Raw genomic sequence first — 18027 nt, forward strand, 5'->3', positions numbered from 1 at the left:
CCTAACGGCGATGCCTTTACGAAGGATTCACCCTCTGCAACATTCCCCTTGGACGAGCGCCCAACCCCGCGCGAGTGCTGTCGTCAGGAAGAGCCTCCCCGACTTGCCCGCCAGGCGTGGACACAGCCGGGGGGCCCGCCACCATCCTCCCGTGCCTGCACACGCTCCAATCCTTCAACTGAGTCTGCAGGATCGTCGCAACTTGGGCCGTGGGCACACGTGCCCAAGACCCACGTGGAGGCAATGAAAAAGGCATTTTAATACGAAGATTTTTAATTCAGTTTAAAAAATCCTTAAAACAATCTGCCCGTCAAAACATGAAGTTGATTTGGGATTTTTCTATTACTGTAACAAATTAGGCAAAGCTGTATCTCAAAATTATCAAGGAAAAAGATGATGCAGTAGTTTTCCTATTAAAGTCAAAATTTTCTTGTAGAAGAGTTAACAGGCAAATCAACCCAAAAATCTCTGTGAATAAATGCTAATGCAGATAAAATAGAAACATGTCACATACACGCAGGAGCAACCACGACCGTGGTGATTAGGGACCACAAGCCAAGAGTGTAAGATTAGGGCAGCTACTGAATTTTGAGCAAGAAAGTGGCTTCAGCAGCTCCCAGTGTCCCTGCACTCACAAGACAGGCCAGCCCCGACAGCACTGCCCGCCCGGATTTGGGAGACGGGTGTCGTCTATCTGGCCGGTCCTGTCCTCTCCTGTGACACGCTCTCACAAGGCAGGCACCGCGCGGGCGGACATCTGCTTACAGTCCTAGAGCCGGTCGGACGGAGCAGCCCCGGCTCACCCACTGGGGGAGGGGACCCTCATTCAGGCTGACCTTGAATTAGGGGAAATGAACGTGGCTTGTCCACCATCCCAGAGTCGCTGCCACATAAAAAACCACTTTAATAATGAAGCTCCCTTCGTTAAACACACTGATTGGAGAGTCCTGCCAAGGAAAGCTCACCGGCCCCACGTCGACGGCGTAAGAGGAGGACAGGCTCTCTGCTGGGACTCAGCACCAGGGCGAAGGCGGCCTGGCCCCTGAGCACCACTACACTGTCTGAGCCAGAAAGTCCAGGTACCGGCCCCGGGCCTCGAAGTGGTCAGCAGGCCGGTTGTACGCCGTCCACACAGGTTCGCCCACAAACAGCCGCATGGCCTTCACGTAGTTCTGGAAAACAGAGACACGTTGGGATGTGAACCCCGCCTCCAAGACAAGGTCGCTGGCCACGGCGGCGGTCCCAGCCGCACACGCTCTCCCCGCAGAGCCGGTTGGTATCAGCTGCGGCCGGCAGGCCTCAAGCTCAGGCAGCAAGGCCTCTGCCGCAGGGGTTCGGTGCTGACCCCCACTCTCCACAACCTGCCGTCTGCCCAGACCCGCGCAGACCCGCCCGCCCACGCCCCCGGGGCCGCTGTGGCCCTCACGCTCGTTAGGGCCCCGGGGCTGCTGAACGCCAGGGAGGCCAGCGTGGCATTGCCCCTCAAAAGCAAAAATGGGGGGTGCCGGGGTGGCTCCATGGGTTAAGCAACTGCCTGTGGCTCAGGTCATGATCCTGGGGTCCTGGATCGAGCCCCACCATGGGCTCCCTGCTCAGTGACGGGTCTGCTTCTCCCCTCTCCCTCCCCCACTTCTGAACTCTTTCTGTGTCAAATAAATAAAATCTTAAAGTAAAAACATGGGGATCTTGCAATCCCATTTTGGCTTTTGGGAAATTGACCCTCGCAACGACCTCCCACGTGTGCTGGTCACAAAAGTAGGAGGCTCCGGGTCCCAGCACCGGAGAGCAGGAAGGGACGGGACAAGGCTGCCGGCCTCGGGGGGGCCGCCCACGTGGGCAGGAGCCCGCGGTGGGGACAGCGGCAGCGGGGACGGCAGCCCCAGCCAGCCCGTGGGGCAGAGCAGTGGGGTCCACGCCCCCCCACGCGGGCCAGGGCCCTCCTACCTGCTCGTCCAGCGAGAAGCGGTGGTAGATGCCCGCGGGTAGCGTTATCATGTCCCCCTTCTCCATGAAGATGCGGATCCACCGGTCCTCCTTGTCCCGCACGTCGAAGTAGCCGCTGCCGTCCAGGACGTAGCGGATCTCGTCATCCAGGTGCAGGTGCTCCTCATAGAACACCTTAATCTGGGAGGACGGAGGGGGCGGCTCAGCCGCGGCGCGGCGGCACCGGTTCGGCAGGAGCCGGGGACCAGGGCCAGGCAGCCGGGCGCCCGCAGCTCGGGAACGTGGCGCCGGGCGAGCAGCGGACAGACGGCGAACACGCCGCCGCCGCTCCGCGTGTCCACAACAGTCCCAGGTCTCCACCGGCAACACCCGGGGCTGCGGGTCCCCGACACCCCCCCCCCCGGGGCCCTCAACGGAGCGGGGCGCACGCGGCCGGCCCCTGCCGCCCGGCTCACAGCTCGGGGCCGTGAGGGCTCCGTCGCCCGCGGGGACCCCGCTCCCCTCCCGCCGCACACGGCGTCTCCCGCGCCTCACACACGCGGGCACGCGGCGGGCACGCGCCTCAGACGCATGCGCGGTCACGCCGCGTCTCCCACACGCACGCGCCATCGTCCGCGCCACACGCACGCGCCACACGGCGTCCACGATCCCACCGGGTCACCATTTCCTGAAAGACGCTCCCTTGTTCAAATCGTTTATGTTCGTCAGAAAGTCCTTCTACCCCTAAAACCGAGAGTACAGATACTCGGTGTGGAGCGGGGCGGAAGGAACCGCGCAGGAACCGCCCCGCGGCCCCCGCCCCCCGCCTCACGCGGCGTCCCCGGCGCCGCTCGCACCTCCCCAGCGGCCCCCGCCGGGTGGCTGAGGCGTCCCTCGTGCAACGCTCACACGTCCCTGGAAAACCCACGGACGGTCCGGGCATCGCCCCTGGCAGCGAGAGCCGCGCGCCGGCGCCTGTCCTGAGGCCGGCGAGCTGCGGTGACGGTGACGCAGCTGTGGCGGCGGAGCGGGGAGCGGCCGGCCGACCAGCAGCGCTCCCCCGCGCGGCCACCCCGCCCGGAACGGACCCCGACCACGGGCCTCCGACCACACGGACGGGAACAGGCACCGGGTCACCCCCGGCCGGGCCGTCACAGGCCGGACAGAAGCCCGACGCCGGGGCACCGGGGGCGCCGGCGCCGCCGTCCACGAGCACCGCCGGGACCGGACGCTGCGGGCTCCGCCGCGGGCCGGCAGCCCTGGAGCAGCGCAGCGAAGCCGGGGAACGGGAGGCCCCGGCCCCGCGGAGACGCTAGAACGGGGGTGTTCCACGGCATCATAAAGGCGGGGACACAAGCGCGGACGGACCTGCCCACCGGCCGCCCGCCCCGCCTCGGCCGCGTCTGCGAGGACCCGGGCCGCGGCCAGGCTGAACCCCGCGGCTGCCGCAGAGGGAGAGGAGTGTGCGGGGCGACCGGCCGGGGTCCTCGCGGCGGGACCAGGCATGGCCGACACCGACTGAGGGAGGCCGAAGTCCTGTGGCGCCGACCGAAGGAGCGGCGTCCGCTCACACCCACCACCTCTCCCTCCCACACAGAATTCCCGCCTCATCGGCTGAAGGGACGGGCAGTGACCCCCAGGCAGCAACGAGGACCCCGTCTGGGTTTCCAAGTACCAGTGACGGGTACCGGGAACGGGGGTGATTCCAGGGCCAGGTCAGGGGACGTGGGGGCGCCACGCGCCTGCGGCTCCCCAAGTCAAGTGGTGATCGGGAAAATGAGGGCCACCGGCCCACGCGACCGAAACCCTCCGAGAGGCTCGTCCTTGCTAAGTCTGGGACAGTCCGAACATCAGACCCACTGGCCTGTATCCATGCCCGCCAAGATTCAAGGATCTGGGAGCCCGCACTGGGGTGACAGAAGGGAGCGGGCAGCCTCTCCCTGCAGACCGAGGCCAAGTCAACACTGCGGGACAGACGGCCACCACTCTTAGCACCTGCCCTGGGACTGATCCAGGCAGGGTCTATCCAGATGGACGCAAACACCGAGTGGAAGTCTGAGAAGAAACATGGCATTTATAGACTCAAAGTAATTCTCCACAGATTTCCTATCAGTTATGAGGGGAGACGGAAGTTCACAACGAAGAACCTGACGAACAAAACCTGATCAACTTTCCTGTCAGTCGGAAGGGTCCTGTGACACCACAGGCCTCCCAGCAGCGCACACTGAGCACACACAGCACCTTCTGCATGGCGTTCTGGCCAAAAACGCAAGGCTTGACTCTAGTCATGACTCTAGTCATGGAACACAAACATGACATAGGAGGCAGTAAAGGTTTGTTTCAGAGAAACAGGACAGAGAAGCCTGTACCCGACAAGACTTTTCTTCCCAGGGAGAACCCACTCTGGGGATTAGGACGACGGAGAACACAGTTACTGCCGTTAACAGCACACGGGTCTTTGCGACGCAGTAAGACAAAGCAGTGCTGAGGCTCGTGGGTGGCTCGGGCCGCTGGGCGTCCGACTCTTGATTTCGGCCCTGGTCATGATCCTAGGTTGTGAGATCGGGCCCCACACAGGGCTCTGCACCGACCGTGGAGCCTGCTTAGGATTCTCTCTCTCCCTCTCCCTCTTTTCCTCCCCATTCTCTTTCTCTCGCGTGTGTGTGTGCACACATGCACTAAAAAAATAAAAAATTAAAATTAAAAAAAGGAAAGACAAAATCACTGCCAAGAAGACGGGTAATCTAACATTCATGGCAATGCACACCATGTAAATCTGAGAGAACCCATGACCCGGTGAGAAATGGGCCATCATCTTGGAAGTACCCTAACACTCATGCTCCGCCCGGCACAATCACAGCACACGTGTGTCTGCTACACCCGTGTTCTCACACCGCTTTTGTTCTCAGTCCAATCTGCTGGGACACCTGCCGGTTTCCTTCCTCTAAAACACACAAGACATCCAAGCTGATGGAAGAACGGTCTGGAAGACTTTCCCTAGATCCACCAGAGGACTGAAGTCACAGGATAAAATGCCACCCTGAGGTCTGAAACAGGTAGACACAGGGCCCCGCACAGATAAACTGGTGTGACGCCAAGCGGTTGTCCTGGCAAAGTGCAGCAGGCTAAGTGTGCCCCAGCTTCAAAGTGGGAAACGCCCGGGAGACCAGGATTAAGGGAAGCCCCACAGTTCTGTGGCTTTTGTAGCTAGAAACCCCATCAGGTTCTCAGGATGAAGATCCCAGAAATATCCTTTCACGTTGCAGGCAATGGGAGGGGAAAATAGCCATTTTTAAATACTCTCAGAACGTCCTGAACCAAAGGCCAGTACTCCCAGGGAAACAGCTGCACCAGAGCCTTATCTGACTTGTGGGAAGATCCTGTCCAGTCCCCTCCAGCCTAAAGGGAGAAAGAAAAGGCCACAACAGAAGAACTAAGCCCACGAAAGACTGGCCTGAATGGTAACATCACAGAGCACTTCTTCTCCCCAACAGCTGACCACATGACAGGGCTCCAGAAGAGAACAGCGACTTAAGGCTTCGAAAGAACATTCTGTGTGAGACACAGAATCTACGGGAGGAAGAGCGCTTAAAGAAACAAAGACCCAGGGGAGAAGAAAATCCAGGGAACTAGAAACCAAATCCCTGGCACCATCAACAGCAAATGGAACTCCCGCCCAGATAACACACACCCTCACGCTAAAGGCTGACTTGCCTTGGTTCCTCTTAACAGAGGCTACACTCTGGCTTTAACCAAAATGACAGGGCATGCTAAAAGCTAAGAAAAAAAATCCATCTCTAGAGACAAAGCAAGGCTGAGAACCAGACAGAGGTGTGACACACATTATGGAAACTGAAGCTCAAGGTTACATAGCTAGTAAGTGCTGCAGCCAGAATTTAAAAATTTTATTTATTTACTTGACACAGAGGGAGAGGGAGAGAAAAATTTATTTATTTATTTGACACACAAGCAGGGGGAGCAGCAGGAAGGAGGAGAGAGAGAAGCAGGCTCCTCACTGAGCGGGGAACCCGATGCGATCATGACCTAAGCTGAAGGCAGACTCTTAACCAACTGAGCCACCCAGGCGTCCCAAGAAACCCACTTTAAAACAAAGACACAAGTAAGTTAAAAGCAAACTTTTAGAGAAAGAAACACCACGTTAATAGTAATCAAAAGCAAACTCAGGGAGCTACATTAATTTCAGACAATGGAGACTTCAGAACAAGGAAAATCATCAGGGATAAGGACGGGTATCATGTAATGACAAAACGGTCCAATCTCCAAGAGGACATGAAAATCTCGACACCTAATAACAGACATCAAAATACACGAGGCTAAAAGTAACAGAAGGAGAAGAACACATGAATCCACTATTTTAGTCGGAGATTTCACCACCACCCATCAACAGACAAGTTCAGTTAGCAGAAAATCAGAAAGGAGTAGCTGCTGAGTAGCACTACTGGTCGACATCCGGGGAGTGAGTCACCCAGCAACAGCGGACACACTCTTCTCAAGCCTGCACAGTGGCTTCACTAAGATGAACTGTGCTCTGGCCCATGAAGTAGCCTCAGTATATTTCCAAGGACTCAAGTCTCACAAAATATATTCTCTGATTACAGTGGAATTAAATTAGAAGGCAAGAAAAGTCAAGTCTCTGGAAAAGTCCCCATATAATTGGAAACTAACACATATCAAAAAACCCCCAGAGGTCAAAGAAATCAAAAAGGAAATTAATCTGGAAGTATTCTGAACTGAATGAAAATGAAAATCATTTGAAATTTGTGTGATGGCACTAGAGAAGTACTTGGAGGAAATCTACAGCACTGAACACCTATGTTAAAAAAGAAGGCTGCAAGTCCATGACCTCAGCAACCACGTTAAGGAATTAGAGAAAGTATGGCTCAGTCAGGGGAGCGTCGAACTCCTGACGGCTGCTCAGGCTGTGATCTCAGGGTCGTGAGATCAAGCCCCACGTGTGGCTTCCTTCTTGGTAGGGGCCTGCTCGGGACTCTCTCTTCCTTGCCCTCTACTCCTCCTCCCCCCACTTGCATGCCCTCTCAAATAAATAATTAAATCTTTAAAAATAGGAAAAAGAAAATACAAAAAGAAGCTTGTGTTTAATAGGAGTGAATGTAACAATTCCCCTCTTCAAAGAATTTAGAGCTCCCTTACCTTTTCTTCGTAATTTGGCAGTTTATCCTTGCAAATGGTTATTATGTCCATCCAGCAGTAGTTTCTCTCTTTTCGGATCTTTTCTAATTCTGGATCATTCTCATATTTGTCAGCATCCAACTATTAGAGTTAAAACAACAAAAAGGAGGTCACATTAATGCAAACAAAGCAATGTTCTGTTACTGGATTTCCAGTATGATTCCACTCTAAATTTATCATCTAGTCCTCTGTCAACTGCAAACTAACCTGCCTTCTCCTCCTCTCCCCATTTCTCTGGAGGGCTTCCCCATTCTCTGTCACAGCTAAGGAGAGTGCCTCCCTTCTCCCCAGCAGTTCTTCCTGGGGGATTCTACATTCGCCTTCTAGTCCCACTTCCAGGAGCCCAGGTGAAACACCCATGACCAAGCCTGTCCAAGGTCACCAACCCCACCTCCACCCCAGTCCTGCTCCTCCAGCACGAATCCTGTGCAGGTCTCTGATCTCTCTGTGACATCTCTTTGGTCACCTGCTTCCCTGGGCTGGACGCTCTGGAAGCCTACAAATAAAACCCAAGTTCATTACACTGGGATGAGAGCCCTTCCATCATGTGGCCCCAGTTGCCATTTCTACTCTTCTGTCCCTATCACCTGTTTAAAAAAAAAAAAAAAAACTTCATTCTAAACCAAGAAAAATTTGCTCCCAAAGAATCTTCACATCCCCACAGCCTTGCTCCTGACAGCTTCCTACACCCAGAAAGCTCCTTCATCATCGTCATTCATCACAACCCTATCTACTCAAGGTCCCATTCTGAGTTGAAGGCAGACACTTAGCGACTGAGCCACCCAGGCACCCCTCAAGGTCCCCTTCTAACACGTCTGTGATGAAGCAGTCACCAGGACCCCAGCCAGAGTTAATCTCACTCCTACTTCAAACTACTGGCAATGAATTGAGTTCCTTTTACCACAACTCCTGAATGGCAAACTCCAGAATATCTTAAACTACTAGTCATCAACCCATTAATTTCTACAAAGATGCCTCCCCAAAAGTTATGAAACCCACCTTGGGATACGCACAGGACTGCCCCACACTAAAACCATCTGTTACTCTGCTTTGTCCCTAATAACAGACACGCAAAAATTCTCCATCTGTTCCCACTGATAGAGAAGAGCTATTATGAAGGAAGTATATAAGAATACACAGGACACAAAACCCAGAGAGTAAACATCATTTACTTATTTACATGTTTAAGTATACTTCATGCCGCACACAGGGCTTGAACTCATGACCCTGAGATGGAGAGCTGGAGGCTCTGCCGACTGGGCAGCCGGGCGCCCTGACTTATCCAGAGCAGAACTAGAAGGCCGGAGGAACTGGGTCTGACCCCGCGGAGAAACTGGAAGATGCCTTTAAAAGGTGGTCTTTCATCCTTTGGATACATTCACAAGTTGACCAAGATCTCATTCTCCAAAAAGAATGAAATCCCCGGGACGCCTGGGTGGCTCAGTGGGTTAAGCAGCTGCCTTCAGCTCGGGTCATGGTCCCAGCGTCCTGGGATCGAGCCCCGCATCGGGCTCCTTGCTCCGCAGGGAGCCTGCTTCTCCCTCTGACTCTGCCTGCCTCTCTGTCTGCCTGTGCTCGCTCTCTCTCCCTCTCTCTCTCTGACAAATAAAATCTTAAAAAAAAAAAAAAAAGAATGAAATCCCCAAAGCGCCGTAAGTTAACTCTGTTTAGTTGCAGAGAAACTGACTTTGTGATAGAACATATTTCCCCGTCGCAACAGGCAGTACGGACCATCGGACCGCCTCAGAGATGGTCCCTGCCCGCAGGTACGTGCTCGGTCCTGGCGTGGGCAGAGAAATAACCCGTAAAAACCAACGCGGCCCCAAAGCAGAGCGATCCGTGGAGCGTCGTCTTGGGGGCCAGGAGGCAGCCGGCCTCGCGACTGCCCAGCGCCGCAAACAGGAGCCTGGCGGCCGGCAGGCAGCGTCCACTGCGGACCGGCCCCACGGCCTCAGGGCAGGTGGACGCCCGGCGGCTTACCGCGGCCCCACAGCACCGCCACTGCTTTTCTCTTATGATTTTATTTACGGGGGGGCGGGCAGGGGGCTCAATGGATGAAGCCTCTGCCTTCAGCGCGGGTCATGGTCTCAGGGTCTGCTGGGCGGGGAGCCTGCTCCCCTCTCCACTTGCGATCTGTCAGATAAACAAGTATCCTCTTTAGAGGAAACTTTGATCCGCTCACTCATCAGAGGACGAGGGCGCCCAGGCCGGCGGGGGCGGAGGAAGCAGCTGCTCCCGCGCCGAGGGAGCCGGTGGGGCGACCCCGCTCCGGTCAAGCCCTGCGCCGCTGGCGCGCCCCGCACGCGACGGAGCCGCCCTGTCCGCTGCCTCGGGGACCCGCCTGCGGCCCGCGCGCTCTGCGGACACCGACGGACGCTCCGGGCGCTTCCTGAACGCGCCGGGCCTGCCGGCGAGTGACTGGCCGCGCTCGGTGCGGACGTTTCATTTACTTGAAACAGCGCGCGGGGCACGAGCGGGGCACGAGCGGGGCACGAGCGGTGCAGGGACAGAGGAGGAGGGAGGGGGAGGGAGAGGGGCAGCTGAGTCCCCCCCCCCCGCCCCGGCTGTCGGCCCGAGCGCGCTCCGAGCCGCCCCGGCAAACCGCAGCGCGCCCCCGCGGCCCCGCACGCGCACGAGCGAACGGCCCGCGGGCTCGGCGGCCGGGACCCTGCAGCCCACGGGGGTGAGGGCGGCCCCACGCTCGCACACCCGCCCCCGGCACCGCTGCGCGCGCCCGGCCCGCGGAGCGCCCCTGCCGTCTGCGGAGGACGCCGGCGGGCCACTCGGGCCCCGCACACTGCCCCAGGCAGCCTGTCCCCTGCCTCCCGCCCGTGCGGTCCACTAACTGCGCGCGGCGCGCCCTGGCGGCCCGCAGACCCACCCCGAGCCCACCCAGACTGCCCAACGGCGGCCCTCGACCGTCCGCGGAGCGCGCGCACGGCGGCCTGGGCGGCCCACGATGCTGAGCCTGCGCACGGCGCTCCCACCGCCTAAAGCTCGGCCAGCGCAGAGGGCCCCGAGTTCGGGCCATCCGGCCCTCCTACTGCGCATGCGCACCGCTCCCAGGTCGCGATTCTCAGCGCCGCTACTGAGCATGCGCGCAGCTACTGAGCGTGTGCAGGATGCCCCGGGCGCCCCGGACCACCCGGCGCCCCCTAATGAGCATGCGCACTGGTCCCAGGTCGCGATTTCCCGGCGCCGCAATTGAGCAGGAGCCGCATGCCCCGGGCGCCGCCAACCACCGGAGCCCCCCGTTACTGAGCATGAGCAGTCCCTCTCCCGACCACCCCCCGGCCCAGTCCCGGCCGCGGTGCCCACTCGCTGCAAGCTGGGGTGTGCAGGGAGCGCGGGACACCACATGGGGGGCCCGCCCCGCCCCCGCGTACCTTCCAATAAAGCACCCCGAGCCGGCGCAGCTGCTCCAGGCCAACCGGGCGGCTGGGCTCGGCGCGGTGCGGCAGCCTCGGGTCGTCGGCGGACTCGTCCATGTACCAGGCCTGCACCATGGCCGAGCGGGGGCGTCGCGAGCACCCCCTGCGCGCCCTCCCGGCCCCGTCCCTGACCCTGAGCAACGGCTGCGGGAGGCGGCGGACGGAGAGCGGCAGCGCCGCGCGGGGAGGGCCCTTATCCCGGGGCCGCCGGGCGGGGCGGGGCGGGGCGGGGCGGGGCCGGAGCGGGCCGGCGGTGGGAGGGGCGGCGGGACAGGGGGCGGCGGCGGGGGCCAGAGGTCGTGGCGCCGGAGCAAGCTGGTGCAGCAACTTACGCGTTAGGAAAGGGAAGCGAAATGCCACCAGAGAACCCACGCAGCCCCTGTGGGGAGCAGCGGGACTTGAAGTCAGGTCCCGTCCCCACAGAGGACCCTAGGGTCATGGGGGGTGGGGGCGGGTGCCGCGTCCTCGCCTTGCCCCCAGCCTGGCCCGCCCTCTATGTGTGAACAGCCCAGCTCCCTTCCCCACAGGACTGGTTATGTTCTAGGGGAAAACACAAGCTTGCCCTTCCCAGTCCTTGAATCGATCCTCTGTTGAGCGGATTAGAAAAGAAAAGATTCATTTTCTCAAAGCAGTCAGCCAGAAAAGATCCAATCATCTCACCGTCGGGCACAGCCTCCAACAGGAAACCAGGTCGCTCGGAAGCCTGCGGGATGGAACCTACACCTAGGACAGCACATTTCCAGAGTGAACAGCCCACGCGGAACCCGGGGAACCACTGCCCGTGAAGCCCAGGTAGATTTTCTGTCCAGCCTGCTGCTGCCGTCCCACATCTGGTGGGAGCCCACCTCTCCGCTCTTCCTGTGACCAGCCGCTGCTGTCCCCCGGGGACGCCTTCCACATCATTGCCCACTTCCACCCGCACTTCAGACGAGACCACATGGTCTTACCTCGGATGGGGATCCCACCCCAGTAAAGCTTCTGGGTCACCCCTCCCCGCAGACAGCTCTCACAAGGTAGCCCAGGACCCCCGAGTTGCCGCACCAGTCACTTATTTCTGTTCTTGTCTGCCCTTCCTGAAGCGCTTCCTTCTCAGCTCCCTCTGATGAAGTTCTAGAACAGAGATGAGGTTTGGTGGGGTGAGGTCTGGAGCCAATGACAAAGAAGAAATAGAAGAACAGAGGAAATTCATATCTTTCAGATAGAGAAACCTATGTGAAGAAGCCTACTGAGGCCATGCTCCCAGAAAAGTAAAGAAGGCCCATTACCAAATCCCCCCTGACTCCTGGGTGGCCTCCCACGCAGGATATGTCAGAGATTCCCGTGTGTCAAAAGTAACCAGAGGCGTCACTCAAGATCCTGCCTGCCCAGGAAGGCATTCCTGCCCTAAAAGGCCCTGGAGGGATGCCGGTGCCCTAACTTTTCCCCATGGCATCCTAGGCTGCCAATATGTGCCTGGTGAATGGACCAAAATACTGTGCCATACCATGCCATCCTCTGTCCTGAAGACTGTATACTGTTTTGCCATTTTAACCCATGGAAATACTAGGAAGGTTTTACAAGGGAAAATTACCCAATTTTGTAGCTTTAAGTAGTCTGTAGGAGACACTGAGAAGAAACAGTAAAGACTGAAATCCATCATGGTCTATGCAACATTCCAGCACATGTGGTCCGTACATCCAACTTCCCTAGGAAATGGTCCCCCCGTTGTGTTTTAATTCAATGGGTACTGTTTTCGGCGGGCCCCCAGTGGAGGCCACCCAGCCAAAAGTGGCTAAAGCAGGGATGTGGAGGGGATCACATTAGATCAATCAGGAGGAAACCTCACATGGGAGTCTTAAGATTGGCAGCCGTCCTGGTGACTTAGGTGGCTGTCCCGTGCCCAAGAGAGACAACTTTCTATAAGAACAGGAATAAAGAGAGGGCATCAAGTTTCTGAGTCTTATTACCATTCTGGCCAGGGTACTAACTTCCAGTCAAAAGGCACACGTTCTCCTCCCCGTAGAGTAGCCACGGGCTAGAGGATTACAGCCTGACAGTCAACATGCAAGTGTTCCAGTAAGACTGCACTCCTTGAAAAGCCCCTGAAGTGAGAGTAAAGGGAACGGAGAGAAAGTACTCACCAATTTTGCACCAGAGCTCAGAGTCCAGATGTAAAGACTCACAGCCCCACACTGGGCACCAAATGATGAAGTTCTAGAACATAGGTGAGGTTCGGTGGGGTGAGGTCTGGAGCCGATGACCAAGAAAGAATTCTTGCAACATCTCTGGTGCAAAATGGTGGTTTCTTAAAGCACGGGGACAGGAGCCGTGGGCAGGCAGAGCTGCTGCCCCGCTAGCCTGAGGAGTGGCTGATGACGCTAGCCTGGGTCGGTGAGGACAAAAGCAGGTGTTCAGAAGGGCTGTCACGGTAAAGAAGACGGTCAGGATACCGGAGGCCTGGTTGTGGTCAAGCCAAGGCTGTTTTTCCCTCTAATAAGCACTAGCATGAAGACAGGAGGTTCCTGGTGGAATGTCATATTCCTCCGATCAAGCGTCCTTGCAATGAGCGCTAGGTTTAGAAGAAATTTAACTTTATTTATATTTCCTTTCATCTCAGTCTCCTTCAGTTTCATGGAGGGGAAGGTGGTGTTAGGGCTTTAGGAACTGCGTTGTTTGTCTCTGGAAGTTGGGCTGTGGGTAAGACAGCTTCCTTGTTGTTAATCGCGAGGACATTTGTAAACCGAGGGAGCCTCCTGTCTTGCAGGATTGTGATCTCTGCAAGTTAACTATTTGTTTTCCTTCTAGGGCAGCCAGGGGTGCATGAGGAATGTCACACATATGACCGAGGGGAGTGGGTGGAGAGGGGGTGCAAGGTGCCAGCTTCTGCTTTGTCCCCAGCCGGCCTTCTGCTCCCTCATCACTCCCAGCGCCCTCTTGGTTCCTTTCCTTGGCGTGACCACAGAGTTGTGGAGTGTCCTGTCCTCTCCCCACACACACCCTAGGTGACCTCGTGTCGTCCAGGATACGCAGGGACTTCCACAGCCATCTCCAGCCTGGATCTCTTTGAGACCCAACCTGGTGTCTAACTCAGCATGGCCACATATGTGGTGAATTCGTGCGTCCAGCCTAACTCAGCCAAAGCAGAACTCGACTCCCCACACGTCCAGATAGCTCTCCCCAGCCTTTCCCGACCCTGCCAACAGCGGCATCACCCACCCAGTGCCCGAATCCCAAAGTCTAGGGGTTTTCTGTTTCCTCTCCCTTACCCTCAACATCCAGCAATATCCAGCAACAGCACAAATGCACACACTTCACCCCCGCTCCGACTGCCCTCTTCTCCGGAATGGTAACACTGACTCCCGCAGGGAACCCCCACTCCCACCTCTGCCCCACTGCAAGCCCTTCTCTGCACGGCATGGATTTAAAAATACAAATGGGGCACCAGGGTGACTCTGTGTTGGGCGGTCGACTCCATCTCAGCTTGTCTTGATCGCAGGGTTGTGAGTTCAAGCCCTTCATTGGGCTCTACAGGGGTGTGGAGCCTACTTAATTTTTTTTTAATAATAAAAAGTAAATAAAAATACAGGATCTTGTTACTTGTCTGCTTAACCTCCTTTCTTGACTGCCTCTCGAGCCCGTCTCCCTGCTGCCTGTTCTCTGCCCTCCACACACTCGGCGTCGGAATCTGCCGTCCTCCTCTGCGCGCTTCTGTTCCTATCTTAGATCTCCCTTCCCTGCAGAGGCCTCCTCTGACCCCAGCCCTACACCTCTGGGAGGTCAGTGTGTGTCTTATTAGTCTTCCAAGGACCAGTGCCTCGCTCATCATAGGCAGTAAAAGAAAGTTTGCTGGATGAACGTGGAAAGGATGGGAAGAGAACACGGCATGGAGTTCTCACATTACTGCAACTGCCCTCCTAACTCAGACCAGATCTCGTGCCCTAGGAAGTAATGGCACTTGTCCTGGGGAATCTCGCAAAGGCTTCATGCCTGCCCAGCCTTCCAAGCAATGTGGGCACAACTTACCACCTACACTTTAAAGGTGAGACAACGGGGGCATACACAGCTCAAGGGACTGCTGGTGGTCCGGGGGCCAGGAAGGAGCAAGGCCGGGGTGCGAGGTGGGGACCCAGCCCCAAAGCCTGCAAACGCTACCACTACCACACAGTGCGGGAAGGAGCGGGGCTGCTCTCCTTCGGTTGGGGAACGATGGTTGGAATGGGAACAGGGGCAGGGTCTCTAGCGCCTGCTGGGGCAGCGCACAGACAAGCACGCTTCACCATCTCGGGGGGCTCCATCTTACTCAGATGCTTTTTTTAACTATTGGGGAGGACAGAGGGAGCTGTGCTATGTTTAAGGAAAAAAAAAAACAAAACCACATACTTTGGAAAAGCAAGACCATTGGGATGCCCTTGGAACTGTCACCCAGCCCAGCCCTTGTGGCCAGGACCGGTTCAGGCAGGCAGACTCCGATCAGAAGGACGCTCGTTACATTCGTGTGACCGTTGCTGGCCCACGGAATTCCTCCTTTGAAGGGAAGTCCTTTGAAATTGAACTACTTCCAGAAGAATAGCCAGCATCAGTCAAAAAATATGTTTTGTGACCAAAATTTATCATCCTCAGTAGGCAACTTGGGAAAGACAGATGGTCTCCCTTGCTGCAGCCCTGGGCGTGCGGGCCGTCATCCATCCCGGCGCTATGCAGTGCTCCCGGCCCAGGGCCCCCCTAGCCAATAGGGCAGAGCAATGGCAGAGCAGAAGGCCAGGGGCCCCAAGACACGGCAACATGAAGGATGTGGACGTGCACCTGTACCAGGTGGCAGACATCCTCTGTGAAGGCACCAGGAGTAGCTCTTTCTGGCTTTGCAGGCCAAGAGGCAAAGTCGAGAGAAATAGATCAGTCCTTTGGTAACAACCATTTTAAAGTGTAAAAGCCATTCTTAGTTCGTAGAACATAAAAAACAGGCTTCAGGCTGGAACCTGCCGACCCCGTTCTATCCCATTAATACTATTCACATCGCATCCGGCCACCGAGCATTTTATGCCCTTGGCCTGCGGGGACAGCTGTGAACGGGTTTGGGATTACGCGCTACTAACGAGCTATGGAGTGAGCCTACCATTAACTCGCCAGCGACGGCCAAAGATATGGGTCTCCCTGGCCAGGCGTGAGGCCCAGCGTGGGGCTTCACGGCAGGAGCCGCTGTCAGCACCTCTGACAGGTTCCCTGGACACCAGTTCCTGCCAAGGATGCGAAGAGACACCCGCATGGTCCCCGGGTTGCGCTGTAGGCAAAGAACCCTGAGCTTAGGCCCCAAGACCTCGATTACCCTGGGCAGGAAGCACACCCGTCCTTGCTCCAGAGAGACACTACGTCTACCTCGCAAGGCCACCCATTTGACAAATCTCCCAGAGAGGAGCGCTGGGACCTCATCTGTGCATATGCAGAGATGTCGGAGACCCCCGGAGAACTGCCTCCGGTTCCAGTTCTCCGGCGACTTCTTCCATGTCATTTGAATTTGGTGGATAGTCTCAGCAGTGTGGCCAACGAATCACAGCCCTACATGTCGGAAGTGTGGGCGCGCGGCTCTTACTCTGCTCAGTTTCCCACACTGACTCAGGGGTCATTGGGATTGTGTCCTTTCTGGAGCACAGTTGCTGGCAGAACTCGTGCGTTCAGTCCAAGATCCCCGTTTTCTTCCCCACTATTGACCAGGAGTGGCTCTCCCGGTCCAGAAGATGCCCTCAGTCCTCTGCCCATAACACAGAAGCTCATTTCTCAAACCCAGCAGGAAAGGATTTATCCCTTTGAATTTATTCTTATAAGAAGACCTCACCTGATTAGTTCAGACTCACCAAAGATAACCTCCACTTTGATTAGCTTAGAGTCCAGTGGTTTGGGGCCTTAATTACATCCGTCAGTAATTTAACCAGCAGTCAGATGCACGGCTCCACCTGCACTCAAGGATCGGATGCACTGGGTGGTGGAAATCTCAAAATGCTTCCTGCCAGTCTATGTATTGTCCTTACTGAGGCAGTGCCTGAGCAGAGACTGAAAATGGTTAAAACCAGGGTTCCTACTTCTATTTATTTACCTTAGTCCGTGCTTTAGACAGAAGCACAATGACTGAATGTCACTGCTTCACTGGAATTGGGTTAAAGGACAGTAAAATGAACCTTACGAAGGCAGAAGATCACCTTTAATCAAGCAGAACACTTCCTGACGTTTCTAGGTAAGCCTTAGAAAACGATCACAAACTTTTTTTCTGGAAGGGAGGGTTCTGCTCACAACTCGCAGCCAGTATCAGCGTCCTCAGTAAGGGCTGCTTGTTCAGCGCTCCCGTGTCCAGTCCAAGCCTGCATGCCCGGCTTCCGCCCCGGCGCTGAGCACGGTCAGACTCGGCCGAGGCGGCCTCACGTTGTTCGTTCTCTAGAGGCTGTCTGCCAAACACCTCGCTGGCTCAGCCCGGTGACCCGGTGACCCAGTGACCTGGTGGCCAGCTGGGCTTGCCGCTCGGTCCTACAGGTCTCCTCATCAGCATCACCCTCCGGTTTACAGTAGCAATGCTTTCCGTGTACTTCTCAGTCTGTCACAGAGATTATTAACAACATGTCCGCTCAAAGGTCAAGATTTAATAAAATTAAGTTTTATGGCTTCATCCAGGACATACTTTTCTTTATTTAACAGCGAGAGAGAGAACGGGCGCACAAGCAGAGGGAGGAACAGGCTCCCCACTGCGCAGGGAGCCCAATGTGGGGCTCGATCCCAGGACCCTGGGGTTGTGACCCGAGCTGAAGGCAGACCCCTACCTGACTGAGCCACCCAGTGCCTGGGCGCTCGTTACATTCGTGTGACCCAGTGCCTGGGTGGCTCAGTGGGTTAAAGCACCCAGGACATTCTTGAGGGAAATTGCCTCGTTTTTGTCACTGCATGTGTGTAGAGAGCAGTGACCAGTGGCAGCACTGAGCCACGGTGAATCCCGCACCGGCAGCCCTCGGCGGCTTTGCCCCCTCACCTGGGGCTCCGCACACAGGGGCCACACAGCATCCCCGCGCTATTCCGAAGCTCCTTTCCACGCTCCTGCCCTCGTGCTCTAAGAAGGAAGCTCCCATCTCCAGTGCTCTGGGATGCGGGATGCGGGGTCCGGCTCACTAAGCAAACAAAACAGATGCGCCAGCGCGGGGAGTCGAGAAGGCTAGGCGGACCTGCCTCACGCTGGGCCGGACTTGGGGGCCCCAGAGACTGGTTACAGCTCCCTCCTTCCCTCCTTTCCGGACTCCGTTCTTTCCTCTGCGCCTGGCTCAGTTCTCATCTACCGCAGCGAGCTTTCTGCAAGCACAGGAAACACGGCCAGCAGCTCTAAAACCGTGTGTGCTTGGAATTCAAGAGAAAGGTGCTCTTGTATGTGCTGTCTGGACATCCGGTGTCATGGAAGATTCCAGAAGGCCCAGTTAGAACCACACGTCCACCCCTTGGATCTCTGTGGAGC

The 18027-nt window shown here is 56.7% G+C and overlaps 1 protein-coding gene across 7 annotated transcripts; it reads right to left on the reverse strand.

Annotated features, from left to right (window-relative positions):
• Positions 1-255: 255 nt before the first annotated feature.
• On the reverse strand, positions 256-10749 carry ADI1 (acireductone dioxygenase 1). Of its 7 annotated transcripts, none has more exons than XM_044262175.1 (5): positions 10122-10163; positions 7526-7630; positions 7096-7215; positions 1945-2124; positions 256-1172 (listed from the first exon to the last, which is right to left on the reverse strand). In XM_044262175.1, the coding sequence occupies exons 2-5, from the start codon at positions 7586-7588 to the stop codon at positions 1053-1055; spliced, it is 483 nt and encodes a 160-aa protein (XP_044118110.1). In that variant the 5' UTR covers positions 7589-7630; positions 10122-10163; the 3' UTR covers positions 256-1052. The 7 variants fall into 7 exon arrangements, with proteins under 7 accessions (XP_044118110.1, XP_044118107.1, XP_044118106.1 ...); XM_044262172.1 differs by lacking the exon at positions 10122-10163 and adding an exon at positions 8866-9087; XM_044262171.1 differs by lacking the exon at positions 10122-10163 and adding an exon at positions 8822-8869.
• Positions 10750-18027: the final 7278 nt, after the last annotated feature.

This window comes from Neovison vison, chromosome 8, assembly GCF_020171115.1.
Source record: "Neovison vison isolate M4711 chromosome 8, ASM_NN_V1, whole genome shotgun sequence".
NCBI classification, from domain to species: Eukaryota; Metazoa; Chordata; class Mammalia; order Carnivora; family Mustelidae; genus Neogale; species Neogale vison.

Coding starts and splice junctions, on each gene's coding strand:
- ADI1 (XM_044262170.1), bottom strand. CDS start 10,640: ATGGTGCAGGCCTGGTACATGGACGAGTCCGCCGACGACCCGAGGCTG. Junction 7,216..10,520: donor TCGGGGTGCTTTATTGGAAG/GTACGCGGGGGC, acceptor TAACTCTAATAG/TTGGATGCTGACAAATATGA. Junction 1,173..1,944: donor GCTTCTCGCTGGACGAGCAG/GTAGGAGGGCCC, acceptor TCTGTTTTCCAG/AACTACGTGAAGGCCATGCG.